Source organism: Solea senegalensis, linkage group LG1, assembly GCF_019176455.1.
Source record: "Solea senegalensis isolate Sse05_10M linkage group LG1, IFAPA_SoseM_1, whole genome shotgun sequence".
NCBI lineage: Eukaryota > Metazoa > Chordata > Actinopteri > Pleuronectiformes > Soleidae > Solea > Solea senegalensis.
This window is the reverse complement of record NC_058021.1, coordinates 14,083,528-14,100,464: the sequence shown is the minus strand read 5'-3', so window position 1 is coordinate 14,100,464 and position 16,937 is coordinate 14,083,528. Positions and strand designations below refer to the sequence as shown.

The 16,937-nt window shown below is 38.4% G+C and overlaps 2 protein-coding genes across 3 annotated transcripts; both read right to left on the bottom strand.

Moving 5' to 3' along the window:
* Positions 1–30: 30 nt before the first annotated feature.
* Positions 31–1,983, bottom strand: exosc4 (exosome component 4). The gene is made up of 3 exons (XM_044036019.1): positions 1,766–1,983; positions 635–841; positions 31–520 (listed from the first exon to the last, which is right to left on the bottom strand). The coding sequence occupies exons 1-3, from the start codon at positions 1,934–1,936 to the stop codon at positions 161–163; spliced, it is 738 nt and encodes a 245-aa protein (XP_043891954.1). The 5' UTR covers positions 1,937–1,983; the 3' UTR covers positions 31–160.
* Positions 1,984–2,613: 630 nt separating this feature from the next.
* prkacbb (protein kinase, cAMP-dependent, catalytic, beta b) lies at positions 2,614–12,998 on the bottom strand. 2 transcript variants are annotated; one of them, XM_044030888.1, is made up of 11 exons: positions 12,543–12,998; positions 8,403–8,411; positions 7,668–7,729; positions 7,459–7,587; positions 7,155–7,253; positions 6,980–7,062; positions 6,350–6,476; positions 6,169–6,264; positions 5,751–5,873; positions 5,453–5,617; positions 2,614–4,134 (listed from the first exon to the last, which is right to left on the bottom strand). In XM_044030888.1, the coding sequence occupies exons 1-11, from the start codon at positions 12,586–12,588 to the stop codon at positions 4,009–4,011; spliced, it is 1,065 nt and encodes a 354-aa protein (XP_043886823.1). In that variant the 5' UTR covers positions 12,589–12,998; the 3' UTR covers positions 2,614–4,008. The 2 variants fall into 2 exon arrangements, with proteins under 2 accessions (XP_043886823.1, XP_043886831.1); XM_044030896.1 differs by lacking the exon at positions 8,403–8,411 and having other exon boundaries at positions 12,543–12,997.
* Positions 12,999–16,937: the final 3,939 nt, after the last annotated feature.

Sequence of the window (16,937 nt, the reverse complement as noted above, 5' to 3'; positions counted from 1 at the left end):
CAATCACAAATAAGCAGCCAAGACAGGATGCAGAGTTCACATATTTATTGTTTGTGTCACTCACCACATTATACACAAAAGGCCATTGTAAATGTTATGAATTAATAGAAAAAACATTACTGTCACCCTCTAAAGTCCAAATGTCCCCCCTCCCCCCGTGTCATTCTCCTGTGAGCATTGACACTTCTTCAAGATGTTGTCGTACCACCTGATCCAGCACCTTGCTCACGCCTTTACAGGCTGTCATAGCAGCTTCAATCAGAGTTTCTAGGTGATCCTGATGCAGTCTGGCGTCCATCTGCAGCAGTGCTATCTGTCCACCTCGGGGAAGCAGTGCTAAAGCCAAAGAGCTCACTCCTCCACTTTCCTCTGCATAGCAAAGGTCAGCAAGTGGCGTCTCGTCCACAAAACCGACAGTGCAGGCACACACATAGTCCCGCATGGGGATGCCGGCATCAATCACCGCCAAAGTGGCAGCATTCACACACACGCTGTAGTTACCGCCATCTGACTGCAGAATCTATTTGGACAAAATGTTAACTGTTAATACAATTTTCAGTGCAGAAATAAATTATTTAAACTGAATCAAATCACAAAAAAAACCCAAATACAATTTAACAGTTTAATTACCAACCTTGACATAGATGTCTATCTGAGACCGTGGGTAGAGCTGGGTCATCACAGCAGCTTCAAACGTCTGCTTGAGGTGGAGGCTCATCTCGGTGGACTTACGGTCCCCATGGGGTCTCCTTTTCCTCTCAGCTGTGCTGAATGTGGCCATGCTGTACTGACAGTTGATAACAGCTCGATCATGAAGTGTCCGACTCCGTGAACCTCGCATCTGGGAAGACATAAACAAACATGTCATATCATGTCTTCAATTCATTCACCAAGGAGGTTATAACTTTGACTAGTAGGTTATGGCCGAAGGAAGCTATCAGGACTCCAACAACCGATTAGTTTCATATATGATTAATCTGTCGATTTTTTTCTTGATCATTCAATTAATTGTTTGGTCCACAAAATGTTGATCAGATTTACCAAACGTGAAAATGATGATGTTCTTGAATGTCTTGTTTTGTTCACAAGTCAAACACATTCAGTTGTAATGATTTCTTTGCTATATGGAGCAAAGAAACCAGAAGATATTTACATTTAAGAAGCTGAAAAATCAAAATATTGAAAAAACACTCGCACGGATTATCAAAATAGTTGACAATTAAATTAGTAATAATCAAATAATCGTTGCAGCCCTTGATGCTATTAGTCAGTTTTTGGTTGTGATCCCAATTCAACGCCAAACTTGAGAGTAGGGAAATTGAGTAGCCTTAATGGAGCTTTGATTTCTTGCTCGAATAGAATCAATATACACATGACATGTATACCTTTTGGGCATTAAATTACTGCAACAATCTGCTCCCAGTCAACCTCAATAGCATTAGCATCATGTCATATTTATCGCTATATTTCTACAGTAAAATTGCTTGACATGTACATGATCAATGTGGGGGGAGGGAAATATATGTGTCACCTTTTAAATTAATGAATATGTTATGGCTATGTACAACTGACTTCCCTGTATAAATTCTTCAAAAATGTATGGTTTAACCACTTCATTGACTTAAAATGAAAAATATCAGTTTCAACAAACACAATAACACGTGTTATTTGTTGTTGCTGAACAGACATTAGCTGCGGTGTTCATTTGCGAGATAGTTTGCGGTATAGCTGGCTAACAGACTCCTCCATCGGCCAGGATACTTACTTCATGTGGACCGTAAACTACAGCCAGAGCCTTCGTGTTTCCCTGCTCCAAATATGCCGAACCGTCCGCCTGAGCGAAGACTCCCATACGAGCCTGAACTTTACGCAGCTCGGTGGCTTTTCGTCCATCTAAGCGGTAACCCTGGTCAGACAGCAGCTCCAGGCCCGCCATGTTGACCCAAACTTCAAATGAACGAACACGGACGGTAACCGCGCCCCACGTGTCTCTCCCCTCTCACAGAGGAGCTACGGCAACACTAAAGGCTCAAGAATGCAGTGCAGACACACATAGACAGTGTTTTTCGGTAAATGTTTGTGTCATTAGCGTTTATTTGACTGTCCCTATTTTATCAGATAGAGGAAAAGAGCCATGTATGTTCACCTCTTATTAGGATATTATATAACCTCGCATCACCCACATTCTCCATGAATATACTTCCTATAGTTTAAATTTCAACTTAAAAATCTAAGACGTTTCTTTATTATCATTCTTTTCTTCCAGTGAACCTATGAAAAACTTCAATGGACTATTCAGATTTGAGGCTATGTACAGTAAATGTTTTTGGTTTTTTTTAAATGAAAGCTGCGCACCCCTGACCTCTAGTGGCTGGAGTCAGTAGGGCAGCGTGTCACAAAACATCCACAAACATTTTATCTCACGGAGAGCAAATATACTCAACTGGTCTAGCTTGAAAATACCTCACTGCTTTACCAAGATGGTTCTTGCAGTTCATAACAACAATAGTAATAATAATCATAATCTTGTCTAGAAAGATTCAGGTTGTGTGATTCAGTCCTGAATAAAACCTTGATCAATGTCACGATGCAAGGCAAGATGGACAACGTCAACACTTTTAAAAATAAAATTTATTAGCATCTCTAATGTGTATAAATAAGAACATATATGAAACAATGCATATACGAATAATGTAATGAGCTTAACAATAACAGGGTTACATGTGATACAAAGGAGCAGTCTTTATTTTAGACAGTGTATTGTGAGGAAAACTGTACCTTGAAATCAAGCTTTCAAATAAGCATACCTATAATTTGCAAATCTACATTCTTTGACAAGAATGAATCAACAATCTGCTTGGGCGTGGTAACAGGGAAAATATGGCAAATTATTACAGTTTTGCATTCCTGTTTCTTAAAATATTTTTAAAACATCCTTGATTTAATACATTATAAACTCTGTACTTTTTGTAAGGAATCACTAACAATGTTGAGGCAAAAAGCCGCAACACTACTCACACATATCTTTTCAACTTTATGTTACACTCAATAAAAACCCCTCAAAGGATTTCACTTCATTCTTTTTGATTTACTGAGATCACATTGTTCCACAGACTCGTAACAACAGGCCTTTATAAGCAGACCTGAAATCTAGGGACAATATGACAAAACTGTTAGACACAGTGACAAAAATAAGAGTAAGATACCAAATGACAAACTTTACATGTAACAAACAGACCCCAGAGGATCAAACAAAAGAATGGGTTTGCATTTCACTACTGTAACAAGTTTTGTCATTTTCTTGCTGTGTCTGGGTCAGAATACCAACAAGACAGAGAGTGGATGGGTGCTTTAGTGGGAGGGAGGGGGTCTAAGGCAAAAAGCAAAGAAAGGAAAGGACCTCTCTTCTTGTGTCACCCAATAATTTCTATTTGGTCATGCTTTAAACACCCAACATGTTCAAATGTCTTACAAAACATAGGACGAACACTACTTCTGAAAGCTGGCCAGCACTTAACAGTAGCCAATGTGATGTGGACTTGTAACAGACCATCAAACATACACTACTACAAGGAACCTCCTTCAACCCACACAACTGTGAGTCAAACTGCCACAGACAAGTCGGCTACAATGTAGTAGTAGTAGACTGTGTGGACTATTATTGGCCATTGTCTTAGTTTTCCTCATAAAGTGAAAAAAGATCACATTTTAAAAGGGGATAACAACATCCATGACTAACTGCTTCAAAGTAAAAAACAAAACAAAAAAACAGTTGGTAGGTACAAAAAAATAAAGAAAAAAGTGGTGTGTGTCTGCTTTAATACGCAGGTGTAAGTGACAGTGAGAGGTTATCGGCACCCAAGGATCATGTCAACCTCATTCAGCCCTGTGGAATGAAGGGTCAATGTAGTAGAGCTGAAAAAAACCATGGTCTCTGCTCCATCCCAAGTCTTTAGAAGAGTGCAAAGATCCCCTTATTTTCCCTGATTTATCCATGTCCCCCATGTCCTAAAACTCTGCAAACTCTTTTGCGCATTTTTCTGTAACAGAAACGCGGATTTCCTCCTCCTCATAGTCATCGAAGTTACTGGTGTCGCCTGGGCCTCTGCACTTTGGTATGAATGGGGCTTCCACCTGCAAGAGTAAGAGGAATACATTCTGTATTTTAAAACACACAATTCATATTTATGTCTATACTGGCAGTCGATGAAAACTGTTTCTCTGGAAAAAGAAAGGGGGGGGAACTTGACATTCAAAGTGCTTTGAATGTCTCAGCACTGTCAAAATACTGTACATCGAAAAAATGAAAAGATGTGCACAAAAGAAGAGAGCTACTACATATGCAGCAGTGTCAGTTGAGTTAAAATACACTGAATGAAGACAGCTAAAGGAATCACTGAGCGATAAATGAAGTGGGTGTCAGACGATCTGTGTGAAAAACTCTCCATCACACTCTCCCAATGTCAGTTTGACTATGTTGACAATCCTTGCACATGTTCAAGTCTTTCCCCTCCGTTTTGCAGGGAGTTTATAATTCCCTTATTTTGACTGTTGGCATCCTGCCTGTATACATGGACGGACGACAACGTACACTTTGTAGTCCATGTCATTTTGTTTTGCATATGGATTAAAGCAGCAACTTAGTTAGTGCAGTTTATTTTGTATGATGTACGTCAGTGTACTATTTCATGCATTTGGAAAATGTTTGGCTGCACATGCTTTCCTGAAATGCTTAATATTTTGCTGACTTAAAGGTAGCACAAAGTAGAATTTGGTATGTAAACGGTAACGTTTGTTAAAACGTTCGTAAAATACATGTTGTAGTCACGGGTGCGGTGACTTTCAGTCTTTTGTTTGTCTGTTTTAATTGATTAAGAGACCGTATAATGAGGAAAAATGTGTATTTAAAAGAAACACAGTGAAAGCTGTTCTAAAAAAAAATGTGTAGTGCAACTAGAATGTACTGTAAAATATCAGTGCATCAATACATTAGGGAAGAACAAAGTAAATTAATAAAATATATGCATCCTATAAAAAATAACAGCAAATAACATGTAGGGTTGGGTGTAAGAATGACTTTGACAAGAAAGAAGCAGTTTTATATTAATAAAATCAATTGTACAGTTGCGTTTTGTTGATTGTACAGTAAACAGGGTTGAACAAAATAAACAGATCAATGCGGATCAAGCCTGAGCTAAATGACTATTGTCCTCCCTGTAAAATGGGATGTGACACTGATATCCAACAGCCAGCGGGAGAGCTGGGTGATTTCCAAGTGGACAAAAATAAGGAACCCGGAACCACAATTTGTTTTGATGAACATCTTTTAGGGAAAATAATGCAGCATCATAGCAGGGAATTATAAAATTTGGCAAATCAATATCTAATTAATTTTGTTTTTACAGGGGGCAAGAGAGTTTGGCGTCATTACAAAATGCATTCTGGGACTTGCCTTTCTCTCATAGATAGCGATCCAGTCTGTTGTGGCAAACCATTTGTGGCCCTTAATGTCATTGACTCCATTCTTCAGGTTGCCATAGCGTTTGGTCAGATCCACTTGCAGCAGGTTTCTCAACAAGTCCTTCAAGTCGGAGCTGAAGTGGGAGGGGAACCGGACCTAGAAATAAGAAGGATGAGCTTTTAAGATTTGCCCCCGATCCTTATAAATGCAAGTAGTTTGGATATGCACGACTGAAAACAGGTAGAAAGCATGTTTAAATGTATAGGGTGTCTAGAAACAAACCACTTACTTTTCCAGACACAATCTTTTCATATATCTGAATAGGTTGATCCGCGAAGAACGGAGGGTAGCCAGCTGCCATTTCATAGATGAGGACTCCGAGGGCCCACCAGTCCACAGCTTTGTTATAGCCCTACAGCAGCCAAGAGAGGAAAAGGTATAAGAGGCTTGTCATTAAGACACATTCTTAATTCAACATATCAAAAAATAACTCATTATTACAGTGTATTGTACAAAATTCAACACAAATCTGCAAATGATAACACCCACTGCTGCCTACACCTTTGGTTATTCAGACTGTGAGATAAATACATTCTTGAGACTAATATTTGTTGTAATGCAGCAGCAACAATACAGTTTTATCAGTTTTGCTGTTAAAAAAGTAATAAAAAACTCTTATATATACATATATATAGACATATATATACTTTGCTGAGGATGATTTCTGGTGCCAGGTACTCCGGTGTCCCACACAACGTCCAGGTCCTGCCTTTTACCCTCTTGGCAAATCCAAAGTCTGTCACCTAGGAGTCAGATGCACATATATAAACAAGGGGTGGGGGGAGACATTATACATGTTACGTGTTAATTTGTTATGTTGTAGCTCACCTGAATGTAGCCGTGATGATCGATAAGCAGGTTCTCAGGTTTCAGATCTCTGTATATGAGATCTAGTGAATGGAGGTACTCAAATGTCAGAACTATTTGAGCAGCATAAAATCGTGCATGTGGTTCACTGGAAAGGAAGGAGAGAGACAGAGAGAGAGGAGTGTTCATAAAAAAAAAAGACTGATCAAAACAGCAGAAAATTTAAGTTACAAAAAAGAAAATGAAGCTACATCCAAACATCTCTTGTTTTAGTTGAGTTTAGATTGGTTATGCCTGCCATCAACACTACTCTAGAGTTTCTGTGACTTATCTACGAGCGGTGAATGAAAAGCACTGTTAAAGCTTAATATCAGTCCTATCTTCTAAGAATGAAATGAAACCCCAGCTATTACTTGTGACTTTTTACTTTCATCTCTGCTTTGTAGTCTTTTCTGCCACACAACTTAATACAAATAGACAGTTCCTGTTTACACTGGGACATACAGTATGTGCACATGCGATGTGAGTTTTTCAGGTGTGATGCAATGTAAAGGTTGTTTTAGACAATGTATTAGTTGTATTAGTTTGGATGTAGCCTAAGACACGACATAATATGTAATGAGTTCATGACGCTTGCAGAAAACTGCTCACCTGAATCTTCCAATTCGTCTTAGGTGTGAAAACATCTCTCCCCCTGGAACGTACTCCATCACCATGTACAAATTAGAGTTGTCCTAAAAAAAAACATATATAAAGACAGTTGCTGCTAACACATTACTGACATTTTAATTACTACGATAGTTTACAGTTAAAGCGAAAAACTTACCTTAAACGCGTACTCAAGTTTGACAAGAAAGGGGAAGCTCACAGCCTGTAATATCCTCTTCTCGTTTAGTGTGTGTTCTATTTGCTTGAGTTTTACCACCTGGCATAAAAAAGAGATAATGATAAGCTTGTCAGGAATATCTCACGTTAGCAGGAGAGGTCGCAAACTCTGAGAGGAGCGAAGACATTTTTATCTATTTTTATTTGACTTGTGTCCTACTATCCTTGTAATGACACAAAACAGGATAAAATGTCATTTGAATTTGCGAGAAATATTTTGGTACCAATATTTTTTTTTAACCTACCTTTTGCTTGTCCAGTATTTTCATGGCAAAGTATTGCTCTGTTCCTTTGTGTTTCACCAACATGACTCTCCCAAATGAGCCAGTACCCAGGGTCTTTAATCTGTCAAAGTCATCTAGGCACGTTGTGCTCTGTAGGAAAACAAGGTGTTAAGCTACTGTGTAAACAAAGATACTGGGAGAAGTGAAGTTAACGTTCTCATTATTCTCACCTGTGGTGGACATTCCCATTTCCGTAAGAAATCTTCTTTGGCTTTAGCTAGAAACTCTTTAACTAAAAAAACAAGAGAGTGTGCAATAAGGTACAGTTAGCCCACAGGTCTTCTGGAACAACATGTTTTTTTTTTTTTATATTAGTAGAGAGACACATTCAGGTTTTAGATGGAGCTTGTAAAACAACCAAATGCTATTATTCTACAAGGAGAAAGGAATATATGTGCTAATGGAAAATGAAATTGTTAATCAATGCAGAAGAAAGGGGGCAACGTCAACTCTCATCTGGATATAAATTCAACTGGATCTTTTAAATATCACATACATTGCTTTTAAAGGTAAGACAAAACACAACCACAAGACAAAAAGGTCCAAGACAGGCAGTCTAGTGATGCATGCCAAGAAACTCAGTATATTTAGTCATTTAGTAGCCTAATTCAAAAGGAAAGAAGAGCCACAAATATTACAGGGTAGGTTTCTCTGAGCGTCTTGTGCATCACTTAACACGGTTTGGAGGATAACTATTAAAACACAGCATAAGAATGGTAAGCAGAGACAAACCAATGTATGGGAAACACACCAGACAGCAGATATCCAGATTGAGAGAATGTGGATAACAAAAACACTGACTTATTATCAAAGCACACAACAAACGCAAGCACATCTAGCATGTCTTCACAATGAGACCAATGTCGTTCTGCCATTCTGGTCATCTTTTGGAGGGATGAGCATACCAAAAGTCTCTATTGATCACCAAAGTTGTGCAGGAACAATCACCCACATGGATGGGATGATACAAGAAGAGAAGAGAGAAATATAGAGTTCATGTACATAACAACAAGTATAACACAACACATCAACCATCAACAAGCAGTATGTGGTGAAACAAAGCGACAAGAATGAAAACAGAGTTGACATTCACCTGGGGAATTTAAACACAGACCGACTGTCTACCGCGGTGTTAAAAGAACAGGTGTACCCGAATGCCATGTAGTAGAAATTCAGTCGTGCATATTAGGTTAGATTAAAAAGATAACAACAAATAGGGGAGAACCAATTGTTGAAAAATATGTTGTATTTATTAATTATTAGCTTTGAGAATATCACAGATAAGTCATTTATGATCATCTGGTTAACTGACTAAAATAAGAGATTGAATATGATCCACTTTTATCTAGTGCTACAACACACAGCATCATCCATATTGATTAATCATATTATGATAAATAAGATGATGTTTATGAACAACTTCAAACCCAAGTACTGTATTCAATGAATGAATCATGTTTAAGTCAAGTGAAGGTAACGAACAGTTGTGATGTCACTTGTATTAATCTAAAAATCCCTGGTGGCTATTCAATATAGTCTTCCTGATTGGCCTTGTTAAACTAAAAGACTACACTAACTAACTAACTAAATAAATAAATAAATAAATAAATATTGTATGGTTAAATGCAATCCTCATTTTAGTTTCAACATAACTTAAATGGTGAATTACATAACCGAGGTTGTGCAGATCAACAAACTAATTAATCAACTGCTCCTACTCTCATAATCTGATTAATCAAATAAATCTAATTTTACGAGCCAAAGATTAGTTGCAGTGTTACGACATAACTCTCTCTTCGGTTGATTACAGAGAAGAAAAAAGTGTTGTTTTTGTGCACATAAACTGCTCTCAAACATTTTGTACCCACACACACAGTGGGGCAACCTTTGCTGATAACAACGCCAAAATCCAAACAAGAATAACATGATTAGCTATGTCACTCTCGCAAAATAGCTGCCATGATGGCAACTGTTAAATCTCCCTGTGACCAAGTGTGACTATCTTGGAGCCGCTTCACGAGATCCAGCTAATGGCAGCTAATGACAGCTATATAAAGTAAACACGGGGAGTCTAGAGTATAAACAGGGTTGTAGGTAACCAGGTCGTCTTAATCAGAGCAGCTACCCTTCAAACAAATCTGCAGCTCAGGGCACGGTGTCAGCTTAAACAGGTTTAACAGTTAGCCACAGCCCAGGATCTGTGGATCATACTGGCATTCGAAAAGAAATACTTGGCAGTAATAAGAACTGTCACTGATCTGATCACCTTTGTCTGCTGAATGTCTATGTTTGACACTGTTCACCATGTCAACAGGTCAATAAATTCCAGAGGAACATTTGCATGGTACCATAAAGTGACATTACTTAAAACACACTAAGTGTGTAACTGAACACAGATGGTTCTCCATGGGTTTCTAAAGGTGTAAAGTGCTTGAAGGTAGTGGGCAATTCTCAAGAATAAGTGACAAACTACTGTAGTAAGACAGCAAATGGAAGTACCCATTCAAAACTTCCTCCACAAACCTACAGCTTCTATACAGACAACCCAGGATGTTTGATATACTGCATGTGACACACAGTGATGACCAGCTGCAGACATCAAAGTAAATGAGTGCAAAGTAACATGGGCCAATAGGCCAAATTACGTCAAACCTTTCAAAGCTTGTAATACCCCTTATCCTCTGACGAAGGTCTGATGACAAGCTGCTCCCGTCAATGACAAGCTGAGTGTGAGAAGTGAGCCTTGGTGGAGCACAGCAAGATTAGAATTGGGGCTCTAAATACACACATCCGACACAATTCAAGTGTATCTGTACGAGTGTGTGCGCACACACAGTAGTAGTTCCTAGTTTTATGAATGGAAAGAGGGCATTTGTCATTTCTTCACCATATTTGGTCAGGATGCTGTACAGAGGGAAAGCTTTGTTTATGTTGCTGAGACTAAAATGTAGCAGTGAGGCCAGAGGCAGAAACAGTCCCACAATGCCTTCATGTCAGATTTATTGGCTATTTATAACAATTACTCATGGGTTTGTGGTTTATTGTTGGAGAATTAGGATAGTTGCAAAGTTTCTGTCTGGTACAGCAAGCAGTGCTGAGAATAGGCTGCAACTAAACAAACCTTCTGAGCCATGTTGGGCACAGAAGAGTTGATTAGGTGATGCTATGCTGAAGTCAGTCAACTGCCTACAATTTTCACCATTTTTGACAAGTATCTACCAATTGTTGTCTTGGCAAGTGCTAATTCTGTTCTCAGAAACGTGACAAATACTGTTACAGAAGGGCACTAAAACTATTTTTCATCCAAACATTTATTTGACAACTTTTGTTTTGATTAGCTGGTTCGTGTACTTAACATTTAGTTCATACATGATTTAAAATATATGAAACAAACGAAGGTGTTGTTAGCAGGTCACAGGTAACTGAAAATAAGTGCAGTGTAAACAGATTCAGCAAATAAAGGATGACATTTAAAAATCAAGAGACTGAAACGCCCAGCATCCACTTTTCACTACGTTGGAAAAGCAGAAGAAAGATGTGATGAGGCATGTGTGGAGTGGACTGATGAGGAAATTAGAACATTTCTCAACTTAGTGTAAGAAGAAAATAGTACTGCAATAACAGATGAGAAGCAGCAAAATCACCTTTGATCAAACACTTTTTGATCTTTATTTGCACTTTTTTGTGAGTGATTTGAATGGAAACCAGCCTTCTGTTTATTTGAATTAAAGGTGCACTTTATAACATATAGGAGGGATTTATCGGCAGAAATTGAATAAACTAGAGATGTTTCTATAATTTGCTCTCCATGGCCTTGGAACAAGACTTTTATTTGTAAATTTAGGCAGGGGCATTGCTTTATGGACGGCACCATTGTACAACAATTCAGCCAAAGTCTTTTGCATTTTGAAGTGGACCTTGCGCTGTAAACAAACATCTTTTCTGTTATGCAAAAGGGGGAGGTAAGCAAAGAGTCCACTGCGTGTTACAACCCTGGACCTTTATGCATTCTTTAACAATAATAACCTGTACAAAAATAAAAACATGTCAAATAAATTGTAATAACAATATATCAATGTAACACAGACTCAGTATATATAAATTTAATGTTATACACTTTGCTGACACACTTTGAGAGCAAATGTTTTCCCTCTTATTTGAGAAATGTGTATCTGTTCAACAAGTGTGTTTTGTCCACAAAGAAGCCGAAATCTGTCATTGTATCGTGGTAATTAATGATAACTACTCACCTGTAATGTCAAACATGTCTAAATTGACTTCATATATAGGCCATCCACTGCCATGATTTCTAAATATTGGCATAGGTCATAGAAAAACCCACATCAGTCGACCTCTATGTGACACCCTGAAGATTATCAGCCATTGTCCAATCATACATATTGAGGAAGGTGACTACATGTTAACTGTCTCTGTGTTTGTGTGTGTGTGTGTGTGTGTGTACAGGCCTGTACACCAGCACCACCACCACCACCATCAAGAGGCGATGAAATGACAGGGGCCTTCTTAGGGCTAATCCCCCCTCATAGCTAAAGTTAGCAGGCTAGCTGGTCACCAAGCTCGATCCGTCTCGTGCTCCAGCTGTCATGCAATCAAGCTATTATTAAACGCGTGGAATGATCAATATACGATAAGCATTGCATTCGCAGCTCTGTGATATGCGTTCATAGGTTGTTAACACTGTCGACTCAATGCTCTCCTTCCCCACCCCCTTGCAACCCAGAATACCACAACCTCCACCATGTCTCCTTGCTGCTACCCATCTTAGCTAAGACTATATAATATTACATTAGTGCACTTTAACACACACACACACACACACACGGGGGGGTCATTTGGAATGGTTGTTTTCCGTAGGTGGTGGGAAAACTGCGGGGGATGCCGGAGGGCCCTCCCCCGCTGTACTGCCTGTAGCTGCCAGATAGGACAGTGTCAAGAGTTATAACAGGGTAACTAGCTACATCACCTAGGCTCGCTAAGTGTCAATTAAAACACAAACAAACACGCAAACAACGGCCCGGACTCACCGCTCTCTAGCTCGTTGCCCTTCTTGGCGGTGGCAGCGTTCCCCATGGTGTGGAAGACACGACGGACGCTCCGACTGAGAGGAGATGGCGGTGGCTACAGCTAACCTTCCCACAGATGGTACTATTCCCAAGCCCTTTAAAAATAGGTAAACACAATAGAAATATTCTGTTGCGTGGAAATGCGAGCAGATAAAGTCCAGCAGTCCCTTCCTGCAGCCCCCCTCACTCACTCTCCCTCTGTCCCTCCCTCTCCTTCTTCTTCTCCCTGGAAGATTTCCGCTCTTGCTCTCAGTGGAGTAACGTCTCTCTGCTTGTGTCTTCGTGTGACATGAAGCTAGCGGTCACTTGTGGTTCTCACTCCCCCTCCTCCCTCAGTCCTCTCCAGCCTTCAGCTGCACGCACGGCATGCTAAATGCAGTCATAGCTGGAGCTTAGGTCAGGAGCACCCACCGACTGTTCGCTGGAGATTGTTATTCTTTTTTTATTATTATTTTTAGGGCGGTCATCAAATAAATATCTGGATTTCTTCCCCCAGGCATTTCCTTAACATTTATATTTGCATTACACCCCTGAGCCACATGATGGAGCTCACTCACTTTCCACCACAGTCCACTTTATACCATAATAATAATAATAATAGTAATAATAATAATAATACAGCTCCAAACAGCTCCAAGAAAGCCAAGTTTGAAGATAAGGCTAGAGCTTATGGATAGTTCAGTGTTTTATGTGGTTGTATGAGGTATTTACACATTGTCAACAGTACATCGCAGACTTGGTCTCACTGATTATTTAACTTAGCAACAAGGACACAATGGAAAACAGATTTTAGTTGCAAGACTCACTCAATAAAACCTAAGTCTGCCTTAAGGCTGCAGTGGTAGATTTATTTATTTATGTATTTTGATATAAATCTGTGTCTGTTTAGTATTTATTAACAGAAATGATATAACATCTGTCAACCAATTCTGTCAGACCTGACTGAGGGAGCATTTGTGTGTTTACAGTGGCAGAGCAGTGGTGGGCCAGGGAAAACGCATTTATTATTACTGAATTGAGTTTCCAGCAGTCTCTCTCAACATCAAACTGATGATATCTTAAGAATATTTTTTTTTTTGTAATTTTGCCAATAGATGCCCTTTTATAATGGCCGGTTGAAGGCTTGAGGTCCGGGGATTCAACCCACAACCTTCCTATTGAAAGATGAACCTCTCAACCACTGATCCCACGGACAATAGTAATAGGTACTACTTGGGGTTATTAATAATTAAGTAGCTACCACAATATATTTTTCTTCTGTTCAGTATTAATCAATATCATGTTTATACCTTGTGCAAATACGCTTTTTAGTGTAATTCACTTAGAAAGTTTTACCTCTAAACTGTAAAACTTTACCCGATTGCTTTCTGGTCAGTAACAAATTTAAACCTCATTCAACTGTTATATTGAAATATTGAAAATCAATCTTTAATTAGCTGACTTTCATCACAATAAATACAGACTTTATTGTGACACATAGCCCAGACCGTTAAATGTTTTAATATTTAGGTTTTAAGTATTGTAATAAACCTTTATCCAATGGCAATTGAACTGTCTATTAGCTCATGCCAAATAATTCACTCAACTAAAGTAGAAGTATCCTACCGCAAGTTTCACTACCAAATGTCAATGGCTGTAATATTTCAGTTGTTTATTGCTTGAAGACTTAAAGAAACCCTCTTCATGTCCTGATAGCTATCAATTGATAACATTGTTTGGGGGGAAAAGGAAAAAAAAAAAAGCTGTTGTCTGTAGCCTTCCCACAATAATAAGCATGACCAATCAGTTCATTGTGAATGGAATGACTGGCTGGTGTAAATGTTGGTCACTTACCAGCCTGTGTTCCTGCTCATGATCTTACTTCACGTGACCAGAGCCTTCACAACAACAAACACAGTGGCGTACACTGAGAGAGTAATAGAAAAACAGCAGAGCAAGTGTAGCCATAATTTCAAGATCTATTACAGAGAACAACTTCCAGTGATTTAGGATGCAGCTTTGATGAAAAGACCAGTAGGAAAAGATACGATGAATTGGTTTCATTAATTCTCCCCTGCTATTGACAGCCTTTCCAAACTCACCCTTGCTTTAATCCCAAGACAAAAAGAAGTACTCAGATCCTTTATCTGTGTAAAAATAACAAGACTAATGTTCAAGTTGAATTTGAACTGTTAATGGCAATAGTAGTAGTAGTTTTTATTTTTCTCATATACATGTAATGGTGCATTTGCCTTTTAGAAAGATTAAATAAAAATAATCCTGCTAATTTACCTTTCAATTGGTGCATCTGCAATTCTAAAAGTGTTTTTGATTTGATCTATGCTTTTTGTATAAAATACATTTAGGTTTTTAACTTTTAAAACCAACAAATTATTACTGTTAATTGTTACTTTTCATTAATTGGGTGTTGACTTTATTATTTTGTTAGCTTCAGTGTTTTGGTGTAAAGTGCATCAGATTCCACAATGTGAGAAGTATAATTTGTACTTCAATGCATGCTTTTACTTTGGATCACTGCTTCCAGTAAAGATTATATGGCCTGATGTCTCAACTGAAAACATCATCCGTCTTTCACCATTTTATCCTCCACATGAGGGTCATGGGGGCGCTGGTGCCAATCCCAGCTGACAGGTCGCCAGTCCATCACAGGGCTGCATAGAGACAAACAACCATCCACTCTCACACCTACGGTCAATGTAGAGTGTCCACCTTACATAAGAGCCTTATAATAGTGGACATAAAAGCCACTCAGACACATTAATCTACTTCTAACCACAGACAAAATAAATATATACTGTTGATATAAACAGCCTGTAATAAAAAGACTACTTGGAGGTAATGCTCCAACAAGGACAGGTTGGAATAACAGTGCATGATGCAATGTTTACACAGACATACTGACTGAACTGACAAAATGCTCAATGTATGAATGTCACTCAAAATCTAAGTACAGCCCCATGGTTGCTATAGCAACAGCGTGTTCAACTGACACTAAATGCTGCTGACAATAGTGAAAAATGTTCCATTTTTTGTGAGAGCGTTATTTGCTGCTCGTCTTTGAACTTTGAGAGCTTTGCAGTTGCTCGTTAGTTAAGCCAATCAAATACAAGAATAAACTAATGGATCTTGACAAGAGATGATTCATGTCCCACAGTATAGAACATAGTTGAAAATCTCATATATTCTCTTTTAAATTCCTTATTTTAATCATCGAGCAAGTCACGTTGCGTGCATGCTGTGTGTCATCTGTTAATATACTTTGTAAGATACAGCAGGTTTATCATGAACTGACAAAGTGTTTTTTTCTTCTTTTATTAGATTTTAAATGTTCGTTTGAAACTTATAATATGAGATGGATGGGCTGGCAGATCACTCTGCACAGCCTGATTGCACATACTGTGAGTCTGTTATTAATTATCATTAACATGTAGGATGGGGAGGTTCCTCCTCACTCAGCCAGCTGTCATATTTTGATAAGGAGTCTGGTGTTAGATTGCAGGCTTACTGCATAACTTATGTGTTAACCTTTTGTTACTTGGTGCACAACTTCTCAAATTAGGAGTATAGTACATATTTCCCACGTTTGAATATGGCATTACAAGGGACTGTGGTGCACTCTTTTTGGATTCTATTCTCAAAGTTGTCACCATGGAACAATAATAATAATGTTTATTGACAATGAAATGTTTTAAACATTAAACATTTCACACATACAAACATGCAGATGCAGTCAAATTGATCATGTTTTTTTAAATGAGTAAAACATTTGCATTAGCCATACTATAAGGGAAAATAAGTTTTTTTTTTCAGAATAAAATGCCCAGTTTCCTGATCTTAATCCTGGAATCCATGTCATAATTGTCTTAATATAAATTACATGATATTTGGGCAAATCAGCTCTTAAGCCAGGGGTGTCAAACTAATTTTAGTTCAGGGTCACTTTACCAGTAAAACAATAGCATAATAATCTATAAAAGATTGCCAAATAGTTCATTTTCTTTTGCATATAATGGAGCATCTTTTTTTTTTTATAAAACATAGGATGAACAACTGGAAATCCCTTGAGAAAAATAAGTGCAATTTCAACGTTGAATAAGTTTACCATTTACACGTGTGCATATAACAATTTACAGACCACAGTGGATCTACAACGGCACAAAACATTTAGTCACAGGTATCTGGAACTGAAAAATATAGCATTAGATTCACAAATTCATCCTGCGGGCTGCATCAGGCCCTCCGGTGGGCCATTTCTGGCCCACGAGCTGTATGTTTGACATCCCTGTCTTAAGCTTTTCCTTAATGGAACTTTGTTGTACTGTAAGGTAGACATATCAGTGTTTGAAATAACATATT